This window comes from Urocitellus parryii, chromosome 1 (genome assembly GCF_045843805.1).
Source record: "Urocitellus parryii isolate mUroPar1 chromosome 1, mUroPar1.hap1, whole genome shotgun sequence".
NCBI classification, from domain to species: Eukaryota; Metazoa; Chordata; class Mammalia; order Rodentia; family Sciuridae; genus Urocitellus; species Urocitellus parryii.
In genome coordinates, this window is record NC_135531.1 from 283934530 (window position 1) to 283962200 (window position 27671).

The window sequence follows — 27671 nt, forward strand, 5'->3', positions numbered from 1 at the left end:
CAAGATGGCGGCGCGCTTCGCCGGCCCGCCGCAATCGGCGGCCGCCGCCGGGCCGGCGAGGCCGTGCGGCAACACGCGTGCGCGACCCGTCGTCCGGCTTCAGGGCCACGCCCGCCCGCACCCCAACACCGCCAGCCAGCCGAGGGCTTGAGCCCCACGAGTCCCGCCCCCTGCGGCTGCCGTACGCCGACATGGCGGTGCCCGCGTTCCGTGGCGCACTTGGCCCCCGCGGCTTCCCGTCGCTGTGTCGCGCTGCGGCCGTCGGAGCGACGCCGCGGTCAGTCGGCCGCCGCCGGGGAAGATGGACGCAGGTGAGCAGTACAGCCTCGGGCCTCTAGCGGCGGTGCTCGCTCGCTCGCCTGCCCGGCCCGGCCCGGGGCCTGCGGCGGGCAGAGACAGTACTCACCGGTCCCGCGCCCTCAGCCCGCGGGAGTTCCTGGCCGGGCTCGCGGGCTTGAAGGCCGCGGAGGGCAGCGGAGCGGCTGGGTCCGCCGGGTGGGGACGCCGAGCGCCCAACTCCCGCGAAGTTGTCGGGCGGGCCCCCGAGGCGCCGCGCTCCTCTCTTCGCTGGCGGGACGGGGGACGGGGACGTCAGCCCGTCCTGCCTGCGGGGTCCGGCGAGCCGCCTCGGGGAGGGAGGCCTCCGGGCGAGGTGGCTCGGAGGCGCGTCCGTACCCAGGCGTCGTTCGCCCGAGGCCCGGGCACGCTGTAGACCGCTCTTGACGTTCCCGGCAGCGCCGGTTCTGCCTTTCCCGGGGAACCCACCGCTGGCCTTCCTTCCAGGGCCCTGCTCGGCGCGGCCGGGAGCGCTTCCGTCGGGTCCCCCGAGAGCGTGGCGGCTGCTTTGTTCTGTTCATGGCCGCGGCGGAGCTGGCTGAGCCCGGGAACAGAGGGCACCGTGAGGCCCTCACTCGTCCGGCTGCCCGAGGAGTGTCGGCCACATGTGCATGTCCTGAAGTTTGTGTTTTTAGAATGAGTGTCAGACACTGTCAAACTGTTTTTTGGGGGACATGGAGTGGGAATACCTAAGGTTATTGAGAGAGGTGGTTAAGGTCGGAAGCACAGTTTAATGTCACGTTACCTTGAATATGAAAATCATGTTCAGGTTGATAATTTGTTGTAATAGAGTTTTGTAGTCATATGATAAAGACATCTTAATAGGACATCAAACGCTGCTGCTCTCAGGATCAAAGTAGAAAAGTTGCTTGCATTTGAAAGTCTCTGTTGGGTCTGATAAAAATGTACAATAAGATAGCTGTGCTGGGTGGCATGTGCCTGTGATCCCAGTAACCCAGGAGGTTGAGGCAGGAGGATTGCCAGTTTGAAGCCTGCCTCAGTAACTTAGTAAGACCCTATTTTAAAAGAAAGAACTAGGGATATAGCTCAGTGGCACTGTGTTCAGTCCCCAGTACAAAACAACCTAGAACCTAATGTGTGTGATGTTATTAGGGTATGGTGTTCTCCTTCTGACACAGTGTGGAATGGCCCACCTTTCCCTGGTCTTTGAAGATCTGCCTTCCCTGGCCACATGTAATGCAGGTACTGATGGTTCTTATAGGTATTTCTTCTGTAAACTGCATTTACTGTTGAATGCCAGGTGTGTGCTGGTCATTGTTCCAGACCCTGTGACTCCAGAAGTGGACAAAACAGATGAAAACCACTCTCCTGGGGCAGCTAACAATCCTGGTGGGGGACCAGGAGGAGCAGCAAGAGGTGTGGCTCCTGCAGACTAGAGAATGCGGACTGTGGGGGGGGGGGTTTGGATTGCAGCCTGCGAGGCCTGGAAAAGTCCCACTCTAAAGGTGGCATTCTAACCAAGACCCAGAGCAGTGCAGGAGGAAGGGCAAGTGGGCTGATCTGAGAGCAGCAAGGAAGCTGGAGTTGCCAGGTGCCTGGTGTGAGAGAGGTTGGAGCAGAGAGTGGGAAGGATGTTAGGCCCAGCCGTGGGGCCCTGCTGGTCACAGTGAGAACTTGGGCATTTATTCTGAATAGGATGAAACCCTTTAAGGATCAAGAGGAGAAGTAGCATGACTGGACTTGGGTTTACAGAAGTGTTGTGGCCCTCCGTTGAGAATATGTCTCAGAGGGATGTTGACAACCGTTCTGATAAGCAGGCACAGAAGAGGGGCTAAGACTTAGGCCGGGGTGAGGAGAAGAGGTTGAATTCTAGACATGTTTTGAAAATCGGGACAGTAGCATTTGTTTACAGATCACAGGTTGGGAGAAGGGTAGGTAGGGAGGAGAGAGAGATGGCACCAGAGGTCACTGCCTGAGCTGAGAAACGTGGGGAGGCCCTGCTTCATGGGGAGCTGTCAAAACTTTGGCTTTGTGTGTGCTGAATGTGGAGCAGTGTCCAGGGAGCCTTTGTTTTACCATCTGGGCGCTGAGGGAATAAAAAGCCTGTGACAAAGGTGTGTATGAAGCCACATCAGATGAGGTGGCCCAGAGGCCGAGGAGGTAGACAAGAGAGGAGGCCAGGGGGGCAGCCCAGGGCTGCTGCTGGGTGGGGGGGGGGGGACACTTTCTGCTTTCTCCTAGCTGGCAAGCACTTGTTATAAGAACATGCTCCTGGTTCAAAGAGCTGTTAGGAGCCAGGACCTAGGTAACTTTATTTCTGTTCCTTGGTGACAGAACCAGTGTCCTGTGCCTGTGTCTCCTGCGCCTCACATTGTGTCTGGTCCATGTTTGGTACTTGATGAAGCAGAACTTGAATTAATAGTTTACATACTTTCTACTACAGGTTGAGTGTCCTTGGTCTAGAAATGGAAATGTACCCAAACTCCTCAAAACCAGAAACATTTGAGCACTGGCATGACACCACAGATGGAAGAGCCCCCACCTGCCTTGTGTGCCAGGCTGTCGTCTAGGTGCAGTCCATTGGACGTGGTGTGTCACTTTGCCTTGAGGCTGTGTAGGTGTGTGTGAAACAAAAGTGGTCCCAGCTCCAGTGTCTGCATCTGTACATGCAGGTGTTAGAGAATCTGAAAAGCAGAGGGGTGTGCGACCTGTGTGGGGGTGTGTGCTGGGTCTGTGTGGCGTGTTAAGTCTGTGCTGTTAGCATAAGACTCTGACTGCAGGGCAGCGGGTTCGATGTGGCATTCTGTCCTGCGTATTCACTAAAGCAGTGTCTTCCCACATAGCTAAAGCCCCCACTGACTCAGTTGTCGTCACTTCTTTTACAGTCAAACTGTTGTCTCAAACATGAGTTTTCTAAAAGGGGGGGATCCCGTCTAGATTTATTTATACAGTATAATCTTTTAGTAAATATCTTCAAAATGAGGCATATTACAGTAAACTCTAAAAGAAACGTTGGTTATATGTATATTTTTTGTGGTTCTCTGCATGACAGTGTAGTTGGTACTAAGAGAGGTCAAATTCATTGAGCGTATTTCCCTATATTTCTGCCTGTGAGATTAATAGCATTAAATCACTTGCTTTTTTAAATGTAATCACCATATCATTAAAACACTTTCTGCTTTCTTCTGGGCTGTGATCACAGAAGTCCCAAGAGGAGGTTGTGGGGGCTGGGGACACAACTCAATTGGTAGAGCTTCCCTCACATGCACAAGGCCCTGGGTTCAATCCCCAGCACCACAGAAAAAAAAAAAGAAGAAGAAGGTGTGGGAAGTCGTGCCTCTGGGGTGCAGTGGCCGTGTGGGACTCCTTTGGGGAGCTTTCCTCCTGGGTGAGGTGCTTTGCTGTCCTCTCCTCCCTGTGCTGTGCGTTTGAGTTGGCACCATGGTCTGGCAGTCTGGAGCCTGGCTTTCTCTTTGAGGGCTGCCTTCTCAGCTCAGGAGCTTTGTGCCTGCTTCATAAGCGGCATGAGGTGGTGTGTGAAGATGGTGCCATTATAGTAAGGGCTGTAGAACAGTGCGAGGACCCACTGTGGACAATGGAGAGGCTGCTGCCTTTGGGCCCTGTGATCCCAGAGTGTGGAGTAGCCCTGCTTGCTGGTCCGTCTGTCAGTCAGGACTGTGAGTTGTGGTTGCTTTCATCCTGGATTCTCACGTATACCTGGGCAGAGCTAGTGCTGCTGCCCCACTCCATGGTGAGGAGTGTGAGTCTTAGAGACAGTTCAGGTGTGTGCCATGCACCTGGCAAGTGGGCTCTCTGTCTCCAGAAACAAACCTCAGTAGAAAACAAAAGTTTATTTGAAGAATCTCTCCTTTCTCATTCAGAGCAAGATCCTGAGGCTGGGGGCTCTGCCTGCCACGGCCTCAGCCAGGGGTTCCTGGTGGTGCCTTGTTCAGGCACCTCAAATGTAGGACCTGGCTTGTGCATTTCCTCCTGTCCCCTCCAGGTGCTCTTCTGGCAGGAATGCTGCAGCTCCCTGTCCAGGGCAGAAGCTCAGGCGTGGACTCCCAGCGTATGGGATGGCTGTCTTCTGCTCTTGAGATACAGTTGCCTCTGTTTGAAACAAGTTTGTAGTGTCAGACTCTATTTGGTTAAGAGGCTTACACGTTTGGTTCCTGCCTCGCTATGTCTTACTGCAGCTTGGGCCCAGAATGTGAGTCCACACCATGTCCTGACCTGGTTACCAGTGTCCTCAAACCCTGTCCAGTAGCTCGGCCTTGACCACCATGCCACACTTATGGGAATGTGTTCAAGGCCTGGTGGCCCTGCAGTTCTGCCCTTGTTGTTGTCGGACACAGAGGGTAGCGAGCCTGGCCCTGAGGAGGATACAGCACCCACAACTAGTCCCAAGGCAGCTGAGATTGTCAGACGAGGCAGGGCAGGATGCAGAGGAGGCTGCCTGGTTGTCTAGTCAGGAGGGGTGTGGAGTGTGGGGCTGGGGCAGGGACCCTGTGGATGGTGGGTGCTGTGCTCTGTGCTCCATGAAGCGGAGGAGAGCTCTGGGCATCTCTTGATACTTGTGTTCCCTTTGCGGGTGGTGTTTGACTCTACCACCAATCTCACTCCCATCCCTTTATAAAATGTTTTGAGCCAGGGCCTGGCTAAGTTGTCTGGACTGACCTTGAACTTGGATTCCTCCTGCCTCATCCTCCAGAGTTGCTGGGGTCACAGGTGTGGCCATTGCACCGGACTGCTCCCTATGGTTTCTGCTTCCTCAAGCTGACTCTTGATTCATGAGGCCACACAGCCCATAATCTTCACAGTTATGGTAGCAGCTTTGGTGAGGGTGACCGTGCTTGTGACCTTCACTCTGAAGTTGGCTTCTTGCCTGTAAAACTACCGAGCCACCCGGGAATGTGGTGGCTCTGCATTTTGCTGCTTTGGAGATGAAGGTGTCGACTTCAAAGCTGTCCTGGCCTGGTGCCCACTTTCAGAGTGAGAATTTGTCCTCTGCTTCCTCATCTGCCTGTCTGCTCCCTTTATTGTTTGTATTTTTAGCGTGGGAAGCTGGATGTCATAGAAGTTTCTCAGTTTCCTATTGAGGCCTTGGTTAACTTGGTGATAGTGTCCTTTACCTGAGAGCAGATGCCACGTCCTATGAACTAGGGTATGGAGATGCCTGCCCAGCTTGCTCCTTGGTGCTCCAAAGCCTTAGCAGATAACATGGCTTTATTAAAGATCCTGCCTGTGCCTTGGCAGGATCTCAGGCATCAGTAGAATGTTCCAGCAAGGTTGGCATTTCTCTCCTCTGGTGTTGTCAGTTGGAATTCCCCAAGGTTGTTTGCATCCTTTCACTTGAGAGTAAGCTTTTTGGATTTGGGTTTGTGCACTGGATAGCGCCTAGAGGGAAGCACTGAAGTCATAAAGACACAGATAGTCTGGAGAGCAGGGGTGACCCTTGGCCTTCTTGAATATAGGCATCGACTTTAAAAATTCAGCTGGGATGAATTAAAGTCTGTGCCTATCTTTTCAGGAAACTAAAAGAACATCCAGAGATTGTGCAAAATCAGTCTTATGTAAACAGTGGGAGACATAAACCTGGACTTCATTCATGGTAGCCCAGCTGCATGGTTGACATTGTCTCTGAATGCAGAGCCAGACAAAGCTGCTATCATTATGGGGAAGTCTCAGCAGTGCTCAAAAGAGGGAGGAGCTGGGCAGGAACACAGCGCCTGTCCTGGGTTTGTGGGTTCTGCCCCTGCTGCTGGCTGAGCCTGCAGATGAGCTGCGTCCAGGTAAGCCTTTGGGCATGGTAAGGTGTGTCTGCCTTCACCCCCGCTGTTGATGTTGATGACATTGCTGGCGCCGGTGCCCTTCTGTCTGCCAGCCTGCATCTCTGGAGGAGTCTTCCATGGAGACATCACAGCCACAGGGCAAGGCTGTTATTACACCACTTTATGGATGAGAGATTGTCCATGCTTAAAAGTTAAATAAATGGCCCAGGAGCCTATGGCCTCTGAGTGCTGAGCTGGAATTTAAACCTTGGTTCCAGGGATCAATGCCACCCTGCTCCACACCTTTGCAGAGGAAGCAGTATAGAAGCAGCGTACAGGGATGGCCATGCTGTAGCCCACGGCGGTGCTCTGAACTAGCTACAGTGTCACTGCTGGGAGGCCAGGGATGCTGAGGGCCATTACCAAGTAGGTATTGACGCATCGTAATCCTTTTTATAAATTCACATTCTAAAACAACCCTTATAAAATTTCTGATTTAGACAAATTACTCCACTTTAATAAGATGAAATATTTTCATGTTTTCTAAGGTACTATTATACTGTAATTGAAACCCAACTGAAACTTCTTATACTCTCTGTATATAAATTACACATGATAGAATCTTAACTCTTAGTATTGTTTTAGCAAAGACACAGACCAAAGCAATATTAAACCTTTTTTTTTTCCCATTTACCAATTTATGAAAACACACATAATGTTTAAATATATTACCTTATGGAACTTAATAAGTAAAGAGTACTTGATTTTATATTTAGTGGTTGATATTTTAACACTTTAGCTTGGTAATTAATCAGATGTCTGTAAAAACCAAGATCTTAGACAAATGTAGTAAACAGAACTAGCCATCTCTTTCTTGTTGAAGAAAAATCCTTCTACAGGATACCATGATGGTCCCATTGATAGACTTAATAACTCGTCTGTAAAAAGCCATGGGCTACATTTTTGTATTGTATCAACATATGCCCTAGCTGTTCTTGGTCTTACTGGGGTGCCTCCTTTCTCTAACAATTTGTCTTCCTCAGAGGCGAACAAATTCAAACCTTGAGTCAACCATTTTCCCCAGTTTGCCTGAGAAAGTTCTAGGAACAGGCAACTTGAAATAAAAACAAAATAAATCACAACAAGAACACATTGTTTTTTGAAATGGTCACCCATTTTTTTGCTCTCCTTCGGGAGGGAGCAAATTCACTTACCCCCAAGCTTCAGACATCCCGAGTACGGGCCACCATTTGCCGATGTCTTGGGGGGGCACCAGAATCAGGAGGCACCACACAGCTCTGTAGGTTCAAACAGCAATTCTTTATTCCGGATCTCACACCAGCCTCCACACACGTTCAGGGGCAGTCTCGTTCTGCCGCACACTTCACCTACTCCACGAGGCTTTTTCCAAAATCCCATTTGAATCTCACGAGAACTCAACGGGAACAAGCAACAGGAACACCCTAATCCCAGCAGCAATAATCTTCAACCTCAACTTCCCTAAAACCCATATTCTTAAACCGGGAAACGCCTTAAACCGGGAACACCCTAAGCCCAAGGACCGGGATACTTCCTCAAACCTGCAGGATACTTCCTCAAACCTGGATCCACCCTCGATCACCTTGAGCAGGGTCATCTTTCTCAAACACACAAGCAAGGTCGCAGCAAATTTCCAAGGCAAGTCCATTTAACATGGGGTACACTGGCAAGGATTACGATGCGTCAATACCTACTTGGTAATGGCCCTCAGCACAGGGAGAGCTGTGCTCATGCAGAGTGAGGGACACAAGCAAGGCCCCCAGGCACGGCTTGCTTCCCACCGGGTGTGCTCCAGGTGGTGATACCTCAGATGTTTGTTTGTTTGTTTATTTATTTATTTTTATTTTTGCACTATTCAGCATTTTCAAAAATCATTCAAAAAATAAATTCCAGCTAGGCTTGGTGGCATACACCTGTAATCCCAGCAACTTGGGAGGCTAACGCAGGAGGATGTGAATTCAAAGCCTTAGCAATTTAGCAAGATCCTGTCTCAAAATAAAAAATAAAAGGGCTGGGGATGTGGCTCAGTGGATGAGTGCCCCTGGGTTCAACCCCATCACCAGCAATAGAAAAAACTCCAACATGGGAGCAATGAGTGGAGTCAGGTCTTCAGAAGGTCTTCGTGAAGTTGCAGGGGAAGCTCGTGAGTGGTTGTCACCATTGATGTTCAAGAGGCAGCAGGTGAGCCTGTGTGCTCAGAGTTTTCTGAGGGGCAGCTGGAGAGGCCTTTAACGTCCCTGAAACATGCCCTGTGCAGCTGGCCTTGTGGCTTTGGCTGCGTGCCCTTTGCTGGCTGGTGGAGCAGGGGCTTCCTCAGCCATCCTCAGGGTTCTGTGGACAGGAGGAACCTGAGCCTTTCTGGTTTCTTCACTAAAGCAAAACAGACACGGAGCTCTGTGGGCAGCACCTCCTTAGCCAGCAGGCTCTGCTGCCATAGAGCCCTTTGGTAGCAGCCTTGAAGTGAGCTTCCCTCCCAGGCCTTGATGGAGGCCTCAGGGCACCTGCCTTCCTTTGGGGACTTTGCAGAGAAATCCATCTTTCCGTTTCCAACCCAGGAGTACCACCCTCTCCCTCTATAGTTAGGTGCTTCTAACTAGCAGAAATCAGGTGGACCAGGATCCCCAGGCTTCTGAGGGTTCTGACCCTGCCATCATCACAGCATGTCTGAGTATGCTGCCAGGGTGACATCTGCTAAGCCTTAGGATGCCACAGTGCTTCACGTTTTGAACATGCTGCCAGGGTGACAGTTGGTGACCTTAGGATGGCCGTGGACATCTGTGACCTTCTTGGTCCATGGAGACAAAGTGCATGGCTTCATTTTATTTTATTTTAGCTTTAAATACTGTAAGTCTGAAACAGTCGAATGCTGAGGTCAGGTGGCTATCCCCAGCTTTGTTCCCTTAAACACTGGCCCTAACTTTGTCCTCATCATATCAGCTGCCAGACACTCACACGGTAGCTAAGCATCTGAAAGGGTGACCACCTCCATCCCCAGTCCTCAGCAGGCAGCTGTGTGGCCCCCTGCCCTGTGTATTTAGGCATCAGCTTTGCGAGGGTGGTGCTGGTGCCAAGAGGCAGGGCATGCCACCTGCCTCTAGAGGCTGCTGATGCTCTTTGATGGTGCAGAGGTGCTGTGGATGGACTCTTTGGCATCTGTGAGATTATGAGAGTCAGATGGATGTGTCTGGTTCCTACAGCCACTCTGACCTATGACACTCTTCGGTTTGCTGAGTTTGAGGATTTCCCTGAGACCTCAGAGCCTGTTTGGATCCTGGGCAGAAAATACAGCATCTTCACAGGTATTGCCATGTCATTGTCCCTCTGCTGCCTGCAGAAACATCTGGTGATAGCAATCGCTGACTCCTCTGTGATTTTTGACTTATAAACTTAAGGCTTTGTGTGTCTTCCTCTTTTAAACAATCCAGAAAAGGACGAGATTTTGTCCGATGTGGCGTCCAGACTTTGGTTTACCTACAGGAGAAACTTCCCAGCCATTGGTGAGTACCCCACTGTCTGCAGTCTGTGGCAGAGCACACGTGCCAAGTGTGGCCCTACAGAGACGGCTGCCTGTGTTGGGGTTGAGGGCAGGCACAGACCCTGTATCTGCTCCCCACAGCAGTGTGGAGCCACCCCTGTCTCCGGGAGCTCGTAGCTCCCCCGCCGCAGGGTGGCTTCAGAGTGCCAGATGTCTCTTTCAATCCCCGTGGCAAGCCAGTTGACCCATGATTTATGTCCGGCCCCCTGTCAGGAAGCTGGACTCAGGGCTGGGCTCTGGATTCCTGGGGGCAGTGCTTCTCTGCCTGCGAGTGAAGCACTGCCCCCTCGTGGCTGGAGCTGGAGTTTGGCATCAGGAGTTGTGATAGGGTGTAAACTTGAAGGACAGGCCATGTGGAACAGCTGGGCCAGGAAGAAGGCAGGTGGCCTAGGGCATGGGCTGAGTCTACACTTGAGTGCATGTTCTTGTGTGGTTCCAGCATGTTTGGAAGACACTTAGCTGTGGGGGTCAGAGGGAAGGGGTTGTGGCCCGTTTTCCTGTGAGCACTGAAGTACATGCCATTCATTAATGCTCTGTTGCCATGTGCCCTGCAGGTGGAGAAGGCTGGGGCCAGCCCTCCACCTGCCTTTTATGGTCAAAGGACCCAAGGCTGGATGTTAGGCCCCAGATCAATACCACGTCCCCCAGAGGCAGGTCACCAGTGGGCTCCTCCCCAGTGGTCTTTCACCCTTCTCAAAAGTGTGGTAGAACTAAGTGTGATGATACATACCAGTAATCGCAGCAGCTTGGGAGGCTGAGACAGGAGAATTGCAAGTTCAAGGCCAGCTTCAGCAACTTAGTGAGGCCTTAGGCAACTTAGCAAGACCAGTTTCAAAATATAAAAAGGGCTGGGAATATGGCTCAGTGGTTAGGTGCCGCTAAGTAAGATCCCTGGTACCAAAAATAGTGAGGGTGGAGGTAAAGTAGACCCGGTGGCCTGGCATTCTGGGACAGCATAGTGCAGGGGTGAGGTGCAGCTCCCTCAGGCAGGTTCCTCGTGGTGAGACTGTTAGGATGGTCTGGACGTTGTTGCTCCTAACACAGTCGCTCAGTCGACACCTCCAGTCAGCCACGCGACCAGCACGTGAGCTTCATAATAGAGGTTCGAAGCATAAAAATTAACTAGTGAGTTTTAAAATTAAAGAGACATAATTCTCGTTACCTTTATTTATTTTTTTTTTTAAAGAGAGAGTGAGAGAGGGAGAGAGAGAAAGAGAGAATTTTTTTAAATATTTATTTATTTTTTAGTTCTCGGCGGACACAACATCTTTGTTGGTATGTGGTGCTGAGAATCGAACCCGGGCCGCACGCATGCCAGGCGAGCGCGCTACCGTCTGAGCCACATTCCCAGCCCTCTCGTTACCTTTATTGTCCAGCTCCAGAGATGGCTCCTCCTAACTCCTGCCTCCAGCCACCTAATGCAGTGGCGAGGTTAACATGAGGCCAGCGAGAAAGAGAGAGAGAGAGAGAGAGAGAGAGAGAGAGAGAGAAAATACGCCAGAGAATGAGCTTTTATCGGGGAACAAAAAATTCAAAGGAAAATTCCATCCAATGAAGGTCGAGGGGGGCAGCACTCCAAGGTCAGGGTCAGTGATTGGTCTTCGGGTCAGTGGTCAGGCACACCTCCACACGGACAAGCCCTCGCACCTGGGACAGGGTGGGGAAGGCTCTGACACAGTTGTGTCTAAGCACCTCTCACCCAGCCAGGGAGGTAACTCAAATAACGTGCAAGAATGGCTTTCCACACTCCAGGCCTGCTCTAAGCATGGCCTTGTCCATGATGGCAGGGTGCTAGGGAGGAGGCCAGAGCTGGAGAGCTGCCTTCCTCGCTGGCCACATTGGTGAGAAGAGGCTTGAATGAGTCACCGTGGGCGAAGCAGCCTGGAGGTCCCGAGTGCCAGGTGTGGCCCTACAGAGACGGCTGCCTGTGTTGGGGTTGAGGGCAGGCGCAGGCCCTGTGTCTGCTCCCTGCTGCAGTGTGGAGCCACCCCTGCCTCCAGCCAGCATCAGCAGCCCCTCCTCCTCGTAGGACAGTAGGGTGGCATTCCATCAGAGTCCTGCTGCAGGCTGGCAGGACGTTTCCCACGTCTGTTACCTTACACACTGTCCCGAATGGACCCGGTGTGCTGGAGAGGGAGTGGTGGTTGGCCACTGCTGTGCTAGCCGCGCTGTGCTTAGCAGTACCAGTGTTGTGGAGGCTGTGGCCCTCTGCTTTCTAGCAGGTGGAAGGTGGCCTTCCTCGTTCAGCTCTGCCTTCTGGGGCCTGAGCATTCCTGTGGCCTGCTGACCAGGCTTGCTCACACTTCACTCCTCTCAAGGGCTCATGTGCCAGGACGTCCTGCTCCCCAGCAAGTGCATCCTCCTGAGTGCTCAGAGGTGCCTGTTGCCCAGGACAGCTGGTGTGTGAGGGGTCAGCAGCTCCTGCCCCTGGCTCCAACCTCTGCTGGAGCCTCTGGTCTTGAGTGCTTCTCTCTCATGACAGGGGGAACTGGCCCCACCTCGGACACAGGCTGGGGCTGCATGCTGCGCTGTGGACAGATGATCTTTGCTCAGGCCTTAGTGTGCCGGCACCTAGGCCGAGGTGAGTCTCGGCACCAGGGGAGGGGACTGTGGCAAAGGGTGTTTCAGGGACATCATACCAAACCATAGGCTAGAGCGAGCATGAGGTTTCCCTCATTGGTGACCCACTGGTCTTCACAGTTCAAAACACAGTTTGCAGTTTAAAAAATGCTGGTAAGTGTTAATTTATTAGAAATTACTGTTAAACCGTTTTCTGTTTTCTCTTTGGGTTTGTTTTGATGTGTTGGTGAAAAGATTTGAAATTCTGGAGAGTTTGGCTTTTAACTTTGGAAAGGCTCAAAATTTCAGAGCATGCCTATAATCCCAGTGACCTGGGAGGCTGAGGCAGCAGTATTGCAAGTTTGAAGCTAGCCTCAGCAACTTAGTGAGACTCTGTCTCAAAATAAAAAGTAAATTAAAAGGGCTGAGGTTGAAGCTTGGTAGTAGAATACTTGCCTAGCATGATGAGGCCCTGGGTTCCATCCCTAACACCACCACCACCAAGAGCCTGAAGACTGAATCTTGCATGGTGTGTGAAAGGACTTTTTCTCACATTTGTGCTTGAACTGATCTTGGGTGTTTGTTTCCACTAGATTGGAGGTGGGTGCAGCGGAAGAGGCAGCCCGACAGCTACTTCAGTGTCCTCAATGCCTTCCTGGACAGGAAAGACAGCTACTACTCCATTCACCAGATAGGTGGGGACCTTGCACACATGCCAGTCTGGCTCTGCTGAGGGCAGTGGCGCTGGGCCTTCCCCGGGAGCTGTGGGGTCACCCTGGGTGTGGCCTGCTGTGCTGCTGCTCAGAGCAGTCTCTGGGACCCAGATGCATCCTGAAGGTTGGCTCTCCTCTGCTGCCACTGAGGCCGAGTGCTCAGGCAGGAGTGAGTGAAGGGCTGCATGGTTTTGGCTGAAGCAGGCCCAGTTGGAGCTCTGAGTCCTACCTGCAGGAGGAGGAGAAGGGTGGACCCGGCCCCCAGAACCTGGAGTTGCTCCATATCCTCCAGCCCCTCCTTGAGTCCATGGGCCAAGTGAAGGACAGCACTTGTGATGTCCTCTGTCCCTGTCCCACCTCCCTTTTTAGCACATGTTCTTGCCTCTCACCTGAGCACCCTCCATCTGGATAGTGTCCTGTGTAGGCCTTCCTGCCTCCACATGTCAACAGAGGTGGGCAGGAGTTTTGGGTGCCAGGGGAGGCTGCGTGTCACTGATCCAGTCTGTTCCCTGCAGCGCAAATGGGAGTCGGCGAAGGCAAGTCAATAGGCCAGTGGTACGGACCGAACACGGTGGCCCAGGTCCTCAAGTGCGTACTGAGACTCAGCCTTATGCTTCTTTGGGGCAGCGTGAGTTTTCCTTGACACTTAGGCCTTCCTTGTTCTTGTTGCCTCAGGAGATAAGGGTCCTTCCTGATCCTTTGCTTGTAGGCCTCTGGGGGTCCTTGAACGTGACTGTGCCAAGTGGGATTTGTTTTCTGGGGAAAGAAAACAACTCAATCCTACCCCACGTCATGTCTGTGGCCCCGGGCCCTTGTTCTTGGCTCATGGATCTGCGCATGGCAGGATTCCCCTTGGTCTGGAAACACTGAAGTTCTGGTGACCCTCTGTACGGGTGCTGAGGTCTTCTACCTCACAGGCTATGGTCCTCTTCCCACCTTGTCCAGGGTCTGCTGGACTCCACTCCCTGAGTCCCCTCCTGTGCCCTCCATGCCGGAGGTGTCCGGTGACTAGAGCAGAGCCTGTGCCCACCTTCCTGGGGTAGCCCCCAGCACTATCAGTGCCTCCAGCTCTCCCTGCGGCTGCCAGGAAGACTCCACTTCTCAGTCCTGGACCTGTCGTTTCTGCTTGGCCTGCCTCACCCTTCCTTCTGGCTCTGTGCACTGGTGTCCTGGCATCTCTGGGGCCTCTTTCCTGCTGCACTGAGGGCCATCATCTCCCAAGTCCTGCTTCAGCTGTGACTGTCCCTCAAAGACCTGCTTGTTTGCAGGGTCTTGCTTGAGGGTTTCTTGCTTTATGTCCCCTCGAGGCCAGCTTGGCATCGGATACCCTGCGTTTCTAAAATGACTCGTCCCTGCCAGCCTTCTGCTCTCCTCCTCAGGAAGGCTGTCTGTCTCCACCAGCCCCTTTTGTCAGGTTCCTTGGGCTCCTCCTGGACGCGTCCTTGTGTGCCCCAGCTGGCTACCAGCCGTCCCAGGCCTGTACCCTCTCCCTGCCTCCTTGGCTGGGCCTGTCTGGCATCCCCTGCACACCCGGGACACCTCGTGTGGTCTGCAGGCCCCCCCCCCCCCTTTCACGGATGCCCTTCTCCTGCTGCTGCTCTGGCAGCCCTGAGAAGGTCCAAGAGTGCTTCCTCACATCCAGAGCCACACTTGGTCCCCGACTTGCCCAGTGGCAAGTAGCCTTGGGTTCAGGTGCTTGTACCCTTTCTGGAAATGCCAGGCCAGGCTGCTCTGCTCCTCCTGTCCTCTGTCCTCCTCTCTGTGTTGGCTCCTCTTCCCTGGCCTGTGAGGGCTGCAGGCCTGGGTTCTGGCCCGAGGCTGCTGGTGCAGGACTGGCAGAGCTGTTCTTCAAGCACACAGGCTCAACTCGACTCCCTGCAGACCCCTTCCCACAGCCCTCCTGAGGCTCCCTGACTCTGGCCTCCTCTCCCCACCCTGGTCTGTGTCTTGGTTCTGCCTCCTTGTGCCATCCTGATAGACTGCTGCTCTGGGCCTCCCTGCTGACTGGTGGTGTGCCCCATACCACTCCAGCTGGCCTCGCTGCCCTGTTAGCCCTCTCATGTGCCCTGGCACAGTAACCTGGGCCCCATACAGGTGCACTCCTGGGCTTTTGCTTGGGCCCTGGTTCGGAGCCCTGGGCTGTTCCCCATCTCTGCCTTCCTGCAGGGGCCCTGGCAGCATCTCCCCCTGTAATAGGGCTCCCTGATTCTTCCACTTGCCCACTAGCTGCTTCTCGTCCATGTTCCCTCCGGGTCAGCGCTGGGAAGTGCTGCTCAGTCTCACCTGTGGTGGACTTGGAGCACCAAGGTGGCCTGGAGCCCGTGGAGTGGGCTGCTCTCCCCTGGCCCTCCAGGCTCTACATCAGAGGGGCTCTACATGGCTACCCCAGGGATCCCAGACACTGGCTGGTATTTTGTCCTCATAGCTCAGGGCCTCGACAGATGTCCCTGTGCCTGGAATGTCCCTTCTTTCTAGTCATTCGCTGTTTTTTTGTTTTGTTTTGTTTTGTTTTGTTTTGTTTGCGGACACTACATCTTTGTTTTATTTGTATGTGGTGCTGAGGATGGAACCCAGCGCTGCACGCATGCCAGGCCACATCCCCAGCCCTAGTCATTCTCTGCCCCTCCCCGAAGCACCACCATCAAGGCAGATCCTGACTGCCATCTGTTCCTCCCTTAGAACCACCAGCTGCAGCCATAGCTCCCCCACCACAGTCGCAGCTGTGCAGCCCAGCAGGCTGGAGGCTGGTGGCCAGGGGCAGGGCTGCCTGCACAACAGTTAAAGCTCCAGTCTGAAAGCTGGGCTCATGTCCACGCCACCTTTGTGCAGCCCAGGGGTTCTTGTGTGTGCCTTCTCAGAGGGCAGCTGGGTTGCCTGTGAGGAGGGATGGGCTAGCTCAGCTTCTTCCTGCCCGTGATGTGGGTGTGCCCTGGACTGAGAGCAGCTCTGGCAGAGGTGGGCGTGGGTGTTGTGGAAGTGGTCTGTGTAGGGGAACTCACCGGCATGCTGTCCTGCTCTCCTAGGAAGCTGGCTGTGTTTGACACCTGGAGCTCCTTAGCTGTTCACATCGCGATGGACAACACGGTGGTGATGGAGGAGATCAGTAAGTGCCTCATGGTGTCAGCTGGGGGGCGTGTTGTGGGTGATGTGTTTCCTGCTGAACCCAGGAAGGAGCCCTGCCTGGAGAGTTCTGTCTCAGCAGCACCAGCACTCCCTCTGGGTGGAGGGCCTAGGCTTTCTCCAACAGTGAGTTACTTCATACTCCACATCATTTTTTGTTTTTTGAATCTTTATTACAAATAATATGTTAAAGCCAGGGGCAGTGGCCCATACCAATAATTCCAACAGGAGGCTGAGGCCAGAGGATTACTTGAGTTTAGGAGTTAGAGGCCAGCCTGGGCGATATACTCTCAAAAAAGCAAAACCAGGGGGCTGGGGCTGTAGCTCAGTGGCAGAGCACTTGCCTACCACATATGAGGCATTGGGTTTGATCCTCAGCACCACATGAAAATAAACAAATAAAAAGCAAAACCAGAAACCAGTAGTAGGTCAGAGCATCCATATTCAGCCACCCCTGTGCAGGGATTCTGGCCGAGTGCCTCTGCATCCACACCCCATGGTAGTTGCCAGAGCTTTCGCTCAAGCAGATGCAGCCCTAAAGCAAGTGGATCGCTCAGGCTCTGGAAGGAAGACCCACCAGGAACCTGAGAGAACCTAGGCGTGCCAAAGTGGGGTCCTGGAGGACGGTCCTAGCCTGGCTCAGCAAGGAGGCTTCGAGCCTAGTGGGCTCTGGGCCCTGTCCTCCCTGCCGGTGTGCTTGGTGTGCCTGCTCACAGAAGTTCACTTCTTCCTGAAGGACCCCCAGTGCTGGTTCAGCCAGCTTTGGAGTACCGCCTGTGGGCTGTGGCCTTGGACCGACCTTCCTTCCTTCCTTCCTTCCTTCCTTCCTTCCTTCCCTTCCTTCCCTTCCTTCCCTTCCTTCCCTTCCTTCCCTTCCTTCCCTTCCTTCCCTTCCTTCCCTTCCTTCCCTTCCTTCCCTTCCTTCCCTTCCTTCCCTTCCTTCCCTTCCTTCCCTTCCTTCCCTTCCTTCCCTTCCTTCCCTTCCTTCCCTTCCTTCCCTTCCTTCCCTTCCTTCCCTTCCTTCCCTTCCTTCCCTTCCTTCCCTTCCTTCCCTTCCTTCCCTTCCTTCCCTTCCTTCCCTTCCTTCCCTTCCTTCCCTTCCTTCCCTTCCTTCCCTTCCTTCCCTTCCTTCCCTTCCTTCCCTTCCTTCCCTTCCTTCCCTTCCTTCCTTCCTTCCTTCCTTCCTTCCTTCCTTCCTTCCTTCCCTTTATTTTATTTATTTATTTTTATGTAGTGTTAAGGATTGAACGCAGCTCCTTGCATGTGCTACGCAAGTGCTTTACTACTGAGCCACAGCCCCAGCCCCTTGAATCCACTTTTGCTGAACAAGAACACATTGAGAGTGTAGAGGGGAGACCCCTTCCACTGTGATGTGCAAGCCACTGTACCAACCTTGCATCAGAGCAGGTCCCTTCTCCGCCAGCGATGGCCCTCCTGTCCCACTTCTTCATCCAGGATCATCCTGGGGGTCGCTGCTGACAGTGCTCGGAGGGAGCAGGACCTGGCACAAGTGAGGCCCTACGCAGACGCTTCACTGTAGCCAGACTTGCTGTCATGACTGGGCCCTGGAACCTGCAAGCTCGAGACCATGAACAAAGTGTGTGTTCTCCTTCTGCCTTTCCCCTCTATCCTCTGCTCATCTGTTTCTTGACATCTCTATGAAAAGTGCAAAGAAAGAAGCCAGATTTTTTTTTCCCCTGGCAGTACTGGGGGCTGAACCCCCAGGGTCACTACACTGAACTGTACCCCAAGACCTTGTTCTTTTTCATTTTGAGATAGGGTTCTGCTACGTTGCCCAGGCCAGCCTTTAACTGAGGTTTCTGCCTCAGCTTCCTAAGTAGTGGGGATCACAGGTGTGCAACACTGTGCTGGTTCAGAGTCACTGATTTGGCCACTCAGACAATGTGACATGTTCTCTTCCAGTGAGGTTTTTTTTTTTTTTTTAATATATATATTTTTTAGTTGTAGGTGGACACAATGCTTTTATCCTTATTTATCTATTTTTATGTGGTGCTGAGGAATGAAGCCAGTGCCTCAACTGTACTAGGTGAGCACTCTACCACTGAGCCCCAGCCCCAGCTCCTCTTCCAGTGTTTTTTGATGCTTTTCAAGAACTATGTAGCTGGGCACAGTGGAAGCTACTTGGAAGGCTGAGGTACAATGATGGCAAATTTGAGGCCAGCCTCAAAATTTAATGAGACTCTGTCTCAAAACAAAAAATGAGGGCTGGGGTGTAGCAGAGTGGTAGAGTGCCCCTGGGTGCATTCCCCAGTGTAGTAAAAACAAACAGAAGCTCCGTGGCAGGCAGATGTGATGACTGTCTTACTCACTGGCCGCAGTGTATCAGTGTGCTTCCACCACCACCACCACCCCACCTGCCCTTCAGGGTCCAACCACCCACACCCCCAACTGCTGGCTTCACCCAGAGTCCTGAGGGCTCCAGTTGTGAAGCAGCACTGTGGAACTGGCAAGTCCATGAGCCCAGGTCTTGCTGGGAAGGTGCGAATCAGGTCCTGGGAAGAGCCAGAGTCTGCATGTTTTAACAGCTCCTGGGGGACTGCAGGTTCCAGTCAGAAGGACCCAGTCAGAAGTGATGTGTTTATCACAAGGACAAAGGCGAGAGGCCTGACTCCTGTGTGTAAGGGTGGCCCAGACACTGAGGCTGATGAGCAGGTGGGGTTGCTGAGCATGGCGTTGCGTGGCCAGGGGTCACATGAGGTAATTCTGATAGTCTTTGGCTTTGAGAGGTGCAGAGGGCTCCAGGAGATAGGAAGTGAGCTGCTTTTCTGTCCCACTACCAAGAGATGTCTCACTAGCCTAGAAGAGGCAGCAGCAAAGCAAAAGCTGGACAAAACTACGCCTTGGCTGTGTCTCAGAGCTGCTTGTGGAAGGAATATATGTTCAGAAGCTCCATCAAGGCCTTTCTCTCCAGTGGGAACTGGCTGATCTCAGCCCCACCCAAGTCAGGCAGTATAGGAGGCAAGGGGAAGCCAACCACGATGTCCACAGCAGCTGCACCTGCCTTAGCAGTGCTAACTGTGAACCTTTATGGCTTCAGTAGACAGTGGTGAGTCCCCTGATAGGGGCAAGACTGCAGATGAAAATGGTGTGGGTTTCCACCGGGACAGTGTGAGCCAGCGCGACTGTCCCAGTGGAAGCAAGTAGAGCCCCTGTGAGTGCAGCCACATTGAGAAGAAAGGTGGAGGGAAGAAGTACAGGACTGGAGTTAGGCTTCCTGTGTTGAGTAAAGTGGAGCAGGTCTGAGTTGCTTAGGGCCTCACTGAATTGCTCAAGCTGGCCTTTAACTTGTAATCCTCCTGCCTCTGCCTCCAGAGTTGCTGTGATTACAGGTGTGCACCTTTGCTTCCAGCAAGACCCCGTTTGTTTGTAAACTCAGGAATACCTAAGTGTACACATTCCTGGCGCTATTTCCATATAGCAAAAGTAGAAACTTCTGTAAGCATCCACATAATGATACCTGCCTTTTAGGAAAGGGGTCCCACTGGTCCTGGGTCTCTCTTCCTGCTGTGCCGGGTGTTCAGGGTTCTGAGGAGAAGGCTTGGTGTCTGGGAGGCAGGCAGGTATGCACACTGCAGAGGTGAGTATCTAAGAAAGGCAGCCAGGGGCTCCATGGGTGACAGGGTCAACAAGTCCCAGCTCACAGCAGGCCCTCTTGCTACATGTGCTGACTGAGGGCAGAGTGACAGGCTGCTTGCTATCATCTCATAGCCTGCTGTGGTTATCTGGAGAGGAAAAGGTCTAGCCAGCGAGGAGACCACCATTGACACAGAGCTTTGCCTCAGAATTCCACAGGGCAAAGTCCTCAGGAGGGAAGAAACTGCATAACGCAGAATAGGCACTGGAAGACCAGAATCACAGCTAGAGCACTGGGTGGACGCGTGCCCCAGGTTCTGGTGGGGGGGTGGCCCTTGGAGAAGAAAGGGCAGAATTGGAATTGGCTGTTGGGAACAGTGATTTGTATTTATCAATCAGAGCTAAACAGAAAGGTCAGAAAACTTTTTTTTTCCAGTGAGCTATCTTGAGAAGTTTTAGTCCTATAAAAAAACTCCAGTGAATGACAACTACTTTTTAGTCACCTTTGATCTGGAAAGTTTTCGCTCTCTTTTGGGCCTTCTTAGCATTGATGGTTTTGAAGAATCCAGGTCGGCTAACATCCCTCACGCTGTACCTGTTTCCTGAGGCTGCATTCAGGTTAAGTGTGTAGATTGAGAACACCCCTGGGTGGCACTCTGTCCTCAGTGTCCCTTGTCAGTAATGCCCTGCCAGGTCACCTGGGCAAGGTGCTGTCTGTCTGCAGGGACCTTCTCTTGTAAGTACACTTATGAGCAGCCTGGCTGATCTCAATAGGCAGTGGTGAGTTTAGTCTGAGCCATTTCTTGCCTGTGGCTGAAGGTAGTGTTTCTAAGTCATCCCTTCTGCACATGCTGGTTGGCATTCTTGAGAAGAGTCTTTTCTCTTTTCTCTTCCTGTCCTTTTTTAAATTGGAAGACTGTTTCTTCTGTGTCCAGGAATTTGTGGATTCATCTTTACCTGGGATGTTGCTGCCCACCCTGTCCTGGACGCACCCCTCCCCACCTCCTCCACACGCCTTGGCCCAGGGCAGGCCTCTCCGTTGGTGGTGTGTGGAGCGCATCCTTTCCTTTGGCTCCTCCTGCACATCCTCTACCTGGTTCTGGAGTCGGCCTAGATCAGGCAGGTGCCCTGCTGTGGGGCCTGTTCGCTGCCGGCCTCCACCTTCCTGGCAGGAGTGTTCCCTCAGTGTCTTCTTGCTGGGGAGCACCCAGCAAGCCAGCTCTGGCCAGGTGCTGGTTGCATGCATATTTTCCTTACGTTATTTTTCCCTACATACACGTGATTTTCCCTTGCATTCTTGTGGTTGTGCTGTTTCACGATGAGTTTCTAGTTGTGTTTTTGAGTGGTAGGGTTGTTCCAGGGCAGCGCTATGCCGGGCTTGACCTCCCATACCTGTGGCAGGAGGTGCTGTGCTGCCTGCTCCTTGCAGAGGCTCCCTCCTCTGCTTCTCTCTCCTTCCAGGAAGGGTGTGCAGAGCCAGCCCTCCCTGTGCAGGGGCTGCCGCGCTTCCTGCAGACCCTGACGGGCACTGTAATGGATTCCCTGCCGGAGCAGAGATCACCAACCGGCCGTCACTGTGGAGGCCCCTGGTACTTCTCATCCCCCTGCGCCTGGGTCTCACGGACATCAATGAGGCATACGTTGAGACACTGAAGGTGGGTCTTGGGAGAGTACTCACCCCAACCCTTCCACTCCCAGCCAGCTCCAGGGGAGAGTCTACAGCCAGGTCACCAGAGGGTGGCTCTGATGGTGGCATTCATCAGTCAGGTGGCAGGAAAGGCCTGCACATTTCAGCACTGATGGAGAATCTGCCTGTCAGGGCGTCACGAGGGCCCTCAGGACCAGGTGTGTCCTCGCCGGGTGCTCCAGGCTCTCTCCCCCTCCAGTGCTGTGTTCTGGGTGTCCTCTCTGCTCTCCTGGAGCCTCCCGAGTAGCACTGTGAGGAAGGGTGATCCTGACAGGCTATGGGTGACAGTGACTGCTAAGGTCCCTGTGGAACTGTCTGTCATAAGAGCAAGGAAAGCCCATCTGTGTTCAGCTGACGCGGACTTCAGACCAGCAGTCGTCCTGATCCTCTCCCTATGGAATGGAAACACTGTTTATTGATAGCTGGGACCATAGCACACACCTGTACTGAGTGACTTAGCAAGGCCCTGACCAAAATTAAAAATTCAAAGGGCTGTTAAAGCAGGGCGTGGTGGTGCCCACCTGCAATCCCAGCAGCTCAGGGGGCTGAGGCAGGAGGATCACAAGTTCAGAGCCAGCCTCAGCAACTTAGTGAGGCCCCAAGCAAAACAAAATGGGCTGGGGTGTGGCTCAGTAGTGGACTGCCCCTGGGTTCACTGTCCTGCCCCTAATACAGAAGAAAAGAGCCCTTCACTGCCATGGTCTCACCCCTTTCTCCAACCCTCTGACTGCCTTGTGGTATCCTGGCCTCCTCCTGCCCTCACCCTGTGTCTCCCTCTTTGCCTTCTTCTTGGCGGTCCCAGCACATCTGGCTTGTCTCCCGTCTCCAGTTCTTCCGCTCCAGCCCATCAGACCCCCTGCCCGGCCTCCACTGCCCCTACTCTGAGCCCCCTGCCGTGGCTGAGGCTTTCCCCACAGCCCTGTGTGGTGTCCTTCCTATGCTGGAAGCCCCCTGGGGACCTCAGGGGTGCAGGGCCACATGCTCATCAGCCCCCTCTCTCTGCAGCACTGCTTCATGATGCCCCAGTCCCTGGGCGTCATTGGCGGAAAGCCCAACAGCGCCCACTACTTCATCGGCTGTGTCGGTGAGTTGGGCCTGCCTGCCTGCCCGTGGGGGACTCTGCTGTCCATGGAGCAGTGCCCACAGCTGTTCGAGTCCAGTTGAACTGCCTGGGCCTGGGGGTCGGAAGGTGGCCTGACATGCCCTCTGTCCCCTGCTGACCCTTCATTCTCACCCAGGGGAGGAGCTCATCTACCTGGACCCCCACACAACCCAGCCTGCTGTGGAGCTGACTGACAGCTGCTTCATCCCTGACGAGAGCTTCCATTGCCAGCACCCTCCTTGCAGAATGGGCATCGGGGAGCTTGACCCATCCATCGCTGTGGTGCGTCCTGACTGCAGGCTCCTGGGCAGTTGTTTGGAAGACTTTTGTACCAAACCCTGTTTTAGAGTGAAAGGGACACCTTCAGATTTGTGTGGTTTCTTCAGCATTTTGGAGTGTTGTGTCCACATGGGGCAGAGTCCAAGGCAGGAGAGTGAGCTGTCTTTGAGCCCTCCCCGCCCTCGTGAGGGGGCCTTGCCTGGCATGGGTGTGCTGTGCTGTGCAGAGGGTGAGGGTGGCACACAGACAACCTGCAGACGCCTGCCTGCACGCGTCCTCCGTGTTCTTGGTTTCTTTGTGTATGGGGGAGATGGTTCTCTAGGAATGGACCCCTTAGGGTTCTCGAGGTGTGGTCCAGGCAAACCTGCCTGTTCTCCACACGTACCTGAAGGGAAAGGAGGCCAGATGAAAGGCTCTGAAACCAGCGCCCTGCTTAGGACAGCGTCACCTGAGCTGTGTCCCCGTGTTCTGTTGACTGGCCACAGGTGCCTCCTGGGGAGGGTGGTGGGCAGAGGGGGGCTGGGGTGGTGTGGCTGACTCCCGGCCAGCCTGGCTGCCCTCCAGGGCCTGTCCTGTGGTGAGTGTCTCTAGTGCACAGTGGCTGACTCTGGGGCACTGCGGGCAAACTTGACTGCAGAAGGGCGATGTGTGGAGGCCAGCAAGTGCCAGAGTGCTAGGGCTGCGCCCCAGCCAGAGGTCATGCTGTGGGACAGCTCCCCGTCCTCACTGTGGAGACCAGCAGGTGCGGGGTTGCTGGGCCGAGCTCTGGTCAGAGGTCACACTGTGGAACAGCTCCCTGTTGTCACGGTGGAGAGCAGCGCACACCGCTGCTCTCAGAGATGAGCCTTCCACGGTTTTCGCATCTCACAGCCCAGCTCACGGCTCGGGGCTCACTGCTTACACTGTTCTTGTTCCAGGGATTTTTCTGCAAGTCTGAGGACGACTTCAATGATTGGTGCCAGAGGGTCAGAAAGGTGTGTGGCCACATGGGCGCTCTGCTCTGCCCTGCCCTGCCTCGGGGTGCAGGTGGGAGGTGCCCAACAGGGCTGGTAGTCTGGTTGTCACGGGAGTAGAGATTGCTGTCATCTCCATGCTGGGGGCTTCTGGGGCACACGCTCCTCTCTGTGGACCAGGGCACTGATGAGCTGTGCCCTGCAGGGTGCCCGCCCCTCCTCTCTGCCTCTGGGGGCAGATGCTGAGCTGTGCTCTGCGTGGCCTTGGGAGTCACCTCCCCTCGTCAGCGAGGTGGGGTGAGAGCAGTGTCCACCATGGCCGTGCCAAGTGGCCCTTCTCAGCAGCAGTGGCCTCTGTGGGGCAGGGCTGTGGTGACTGGCTGCCCTCACTGTTTCCCTGCAGCTGTCCCTGCTTGGGGGCGCCTTGCCCATGTTTGAGCTGGTGGAGCAGCAGCCCTCCCACCTGGCCTGCCCCGATGTCCTGAACCTGTCCCTGGGTGAGTGCCAAGGCTGCAGGGCCACTGCTGGGCGGTCCACCCCATCTCATGCTGCCCCTGGATCAAGGCCACTCTGCTGGAGGAAACTGCCTACATCCTCCAGACCGTGGCCAGCTTGGGACAGCAGGCTAGTGGCGGGGTGCTCCTCCTCCCTGTGCCCTGGCTGGGCTCAGGCAGCTGCCCCCTTCCTTGCCCACCCCCCACCCCTCCTACCTGCTCAGACCTTGCAGTTCAGAAGAGGCTGGCACCTGGTTGTGAGGCCTCAGGGTAGGACAGGGCTGTCCCAGGCTGTCCCCTCTTCCAGTGTCTCACCCTACAGTCCCAGCCGCCAGAGGCGTCTGAGGAGGTTTTGCCTTGTTCCTTCTAGATTCTTCTGACGTAGAGCGACTGGAAAGATTCTTTGACTCAGAAGATGAAGACTTTGAAATCTTGTCCCTCTGAACACCCTGGGCTGGGGGCCCAGCCTCCTTGGCCCCTGCTGCAGGCGCATTTGAGAACCCAGCTCGGCCTCATCGCGGGGCCTCTGCATTCCATCCCTCCAGCCTCCCTGCCAAGAGCTGCGCCCTGCCGCCTCTGCCCAGAGGGCTCAAGGACTGCGCTGCCCTGCAGGCCCGACCACGGGAATCAGCCAGCCCGCCCCAAGCACACCCGGGCCTCCACATGGGCTGCCTGTGCAGGGGTCAGGAGCCTCCCGAGGTCTCCAGGTGGCGCTGCCAGCCAGCCTCCGTGCACTGGCTCTGGCCCTGCTTCCTCCTGGGCACTCGGGCCTGTGGTGGGTTTGGAATTAAAGCCCTGTTTGAAGCTGTTCGACACAGACATGAATTTCTGGGGCACTTCCCAGGTCAGAGTCTCAGGACCACCAGGTTGGCATATGCAGAGCACTGGCCACAGGGGCCTCACCTGCTCGTGCTGGGCAGGGTGAGCTGTGGGGCCACATCCCCTCTGTCCAGCATGGCTGATCAAGGGCTACCTCGGTGGGAAATCAGGTGAAGGAACTGCGGCAAGGCTTCTCCCTGTTTGGGGGAGAAAAGTGTTCAAGGAACAGGTCACTGAGAGAGCCAGGGATGCCGGTGGATGCTGAGCCTCGGGCAGCTGGTGTGTCCTGGGCGTCTCTCGGAGCAGAGCCCAGCCGTGCCTCCCTCGGGTGGTGATGTTCTGCCTGCTGCTTGCTTGTCACCCTGCTGCCTGGATGGGGAGGAAACCGGTGCAGAGCTGCCCTCCCCTCCTAGGTCCCTGAGGTTCTGCCTGGTTTGGGCTGGAAGGGTGAAGGCACTTTGGCTGTGGTGGTGTGTGGACCGTGGGAAAGGGATGAGCAGGGCAGCAGGCTCCTCAGCACTCCTCCAGTGCCTGCCCTCACCCTGGCTCCCGGCCCTCAGCTGGGACACTGGTCCATTCCCAGTTCTGGTCCTGACCTCTCCAGACCTGATGCATCTGATGCCAGAGATGGGAAGCGGGGGCTAGCCCCTGAAGGAGCCATCCCTAAGTCCTGGAGCTGGCCTGGTGGGCAGGACTGACCCCGTTGTGGCGACTCTAGGCAGCTCCCAGCAGCCCACCCAGGCAGTGGGGGATACCTCAGCCCCCCAGGTATGATGACATAATTTATTTCCTCTTACTGTCCCTTCTCTTTCCACCCTCCCTATTCTCCTTCCGAGACAGCTGGGACCAGGGCAGGAGGGAAGGCTGGGACCCCTTCCGTCCCTCTGGGGCTCCGTGCTGTGGTGGCCCAGGAGGGTCTCTGCAGCTCCTGCTACTTGTGGGTTCCCAGGGTGGGTGGGCGGAAGGCCCCCAGCAGGGGGACCATCACTGAAGAGAAGCATCCTGAGTAGCATAGTTTGCAATTCTTAATGGCAAATAATAAGTTTCAGTAGAAAACAAAGTTTGTGTGTCTGTTGATTTCTCCTCCAGTTGTAGCTCAGGTCACAGGTTGTAGACTTCCCCAGGCTGGGCCAGTGGAGCCTGCCTTGCTTCCCGCCCGGCCCAGCGAGGAGCTGAGATGTCTGTCCTGGTGCTGGGTGACACGTGATCTTAAAGATTAGGAGGGGAAGTTGTAAAAGCACCCGAGGTATAGGTGGCTTCAGGCTCCCATCAGTGTCCTGAGTGACAGCCACCCACCCTCCATGTTAGTGCCCAGCACCCAGACAGGAAGGGAGCTGCTGCTCGCCCTGGTGCTATGACCTGAGGACAGTCACACCACTCAGGACACACACAGAGGCTTCTGTGGCCAGGCCTGCACACCCAGCCCTGGAGCAGCTCTTTTGGGCCTGGAGGGCAGAAGTCCTTCATGCTGTGCAGACAGACCTCTCTGGAGACTCCAGGGGACAATGTATTTCCAGAGGCACCAGCATCCTCAGCTGTGTGCTGCCCCCCACCCACCCCACAGTGAAGATGCTGCAATGGTCCTAGACAGCGGCTCACATAAGGTCCTCCACCTAATCCCACCTGCATAGCCCTCAGTATCCTGTCTGTTTAATTGGGGGGGGGGGGCTCTGTGGTAGGGATAGAGAAAACCCAGAAATTTCTCTGTGGAGGGCAGATTCTACCAGGAAGTTTCCACAAACCATTCTCCTTTGGAATTGTTTAAAAAGGGATTGAACGAGCCAAGCATGGTGGAGCACACCTATAATCCCAGCTTCTCGGGAGGATGGCAAGTCTGAGGCCAGCCTTGGCAATTTAGCAAGGCCCTGACAAAAAGGGATAGGGATGTAATTCTGTGGTAAAATATCCCTGAACACCACCCTTCCCCAAATAGGGTAAAAGGAGGCCTGAGAATGAAAAGCTCTGAGGCTCTAAGAACAGCGGCAAGGGGCAACATCAATGTGTATGGGGTGCAGGGCCTATGCCACTTGGATGATGGTGCCCAGTGGGCTAGGATGCGGGGACTCCCTCTAGCAGCAGGGCCCTTCTCCATTCAGACGGGTCCCACTCAGCCAGCCACAGTGGGCATCTGAGAACAGAAGAGCCCTGTAGACACAAGTGTAGGGTAATTTTTATTGGAGCTTGTAAGGAATTCAGAAAAACGGCAACCATTTATCATTTCCAATGATCTCAATGATAACTGCTCAGAGTTATTAATAAGTTTAATACAAAGGGTGCAGTGGGGCACTCCTATAATCTCAGCTACCTGGGAGGCTGAGGCAGGAGGATAGTGAGTTCAAAGCCATCCTCAACAGCTAAGCAAGGCCCTAAGCAACTTAATAACACCCTGTCTCAAAATACAAAATAAAACTGGGCATAGTGGTACATACCTGTGATCCCAGCAGCTCAGAACAGGTAGGAGGATTACAAATTCAAAGACAGCCTCAGCAACCTAGTGAGGCCCTAAGCAACTCAGTGAGACCATGTCTCTAAATCAAAATGGCTGGGGATGTGGGATGGACTCGGTGGTTAAGTGCCCCTGGGTTCAATACCCACCACCACCACCAAAAATTAAAAAGGACTAGAGATGTAACTCAGTGGTAAAGCACCCCTGGGTTCAATCCCTGGCAATAAAAAGAGTGTCATAAGCCAACTGTGATGGAGCCCATC

At 54.3% G+C, this 27671-nt stretch overlaps 1 protein-coding gene across 2 annotated transcripts; it reads left to right on the plus strand.

Annotated features, from left to right (window-relative positions):
• The first annotated feature begins 206 nt into the window (after window positions 1–206).
• Atg4b (autophagy related 4B cysteine peptidase) lies at window positions 207–25990 on the plus strand. Of its 2 annotated transcripts, XM_026381984.2 has the most exons (14): window positions 265–311; window positions 5828–6089; window positions 9305–9406; window positions 9533–9604; window positions 12125–12223; window positions 12795–12896; window positions 13430–13502; window positions 15938–16017; window positions 21090–21283; window positions 22321–22399; window positions 22554–22699; window positions 23614–23670; window positions 24053–24146; window positions 24514–25990. In XM_026381984.2, the coding sequence occupies exons 2-14, from the start codon at window positions 5942–5944 to the stop codon at window positions 24585–24587; spliced, it is 1320 nt and encodes a 439-aa protein (XP_026237769.2). In that variant the 5' UTR covers window positions 265–311; window positions 5828–5941; the 3' UTR covers window positions 24588–25990. The 2 variants fall into 2 exon arrangements, with proteins under 2 accessions (XP_026237770.2, XP_026237769.2); XM_026381985.2 differs by lacking the exon at window positions 5828–6089 and having other exon boundaries at window positions 207–311.
• Window positions 25991–27671: the final 1681 nt, after the last annotated feature.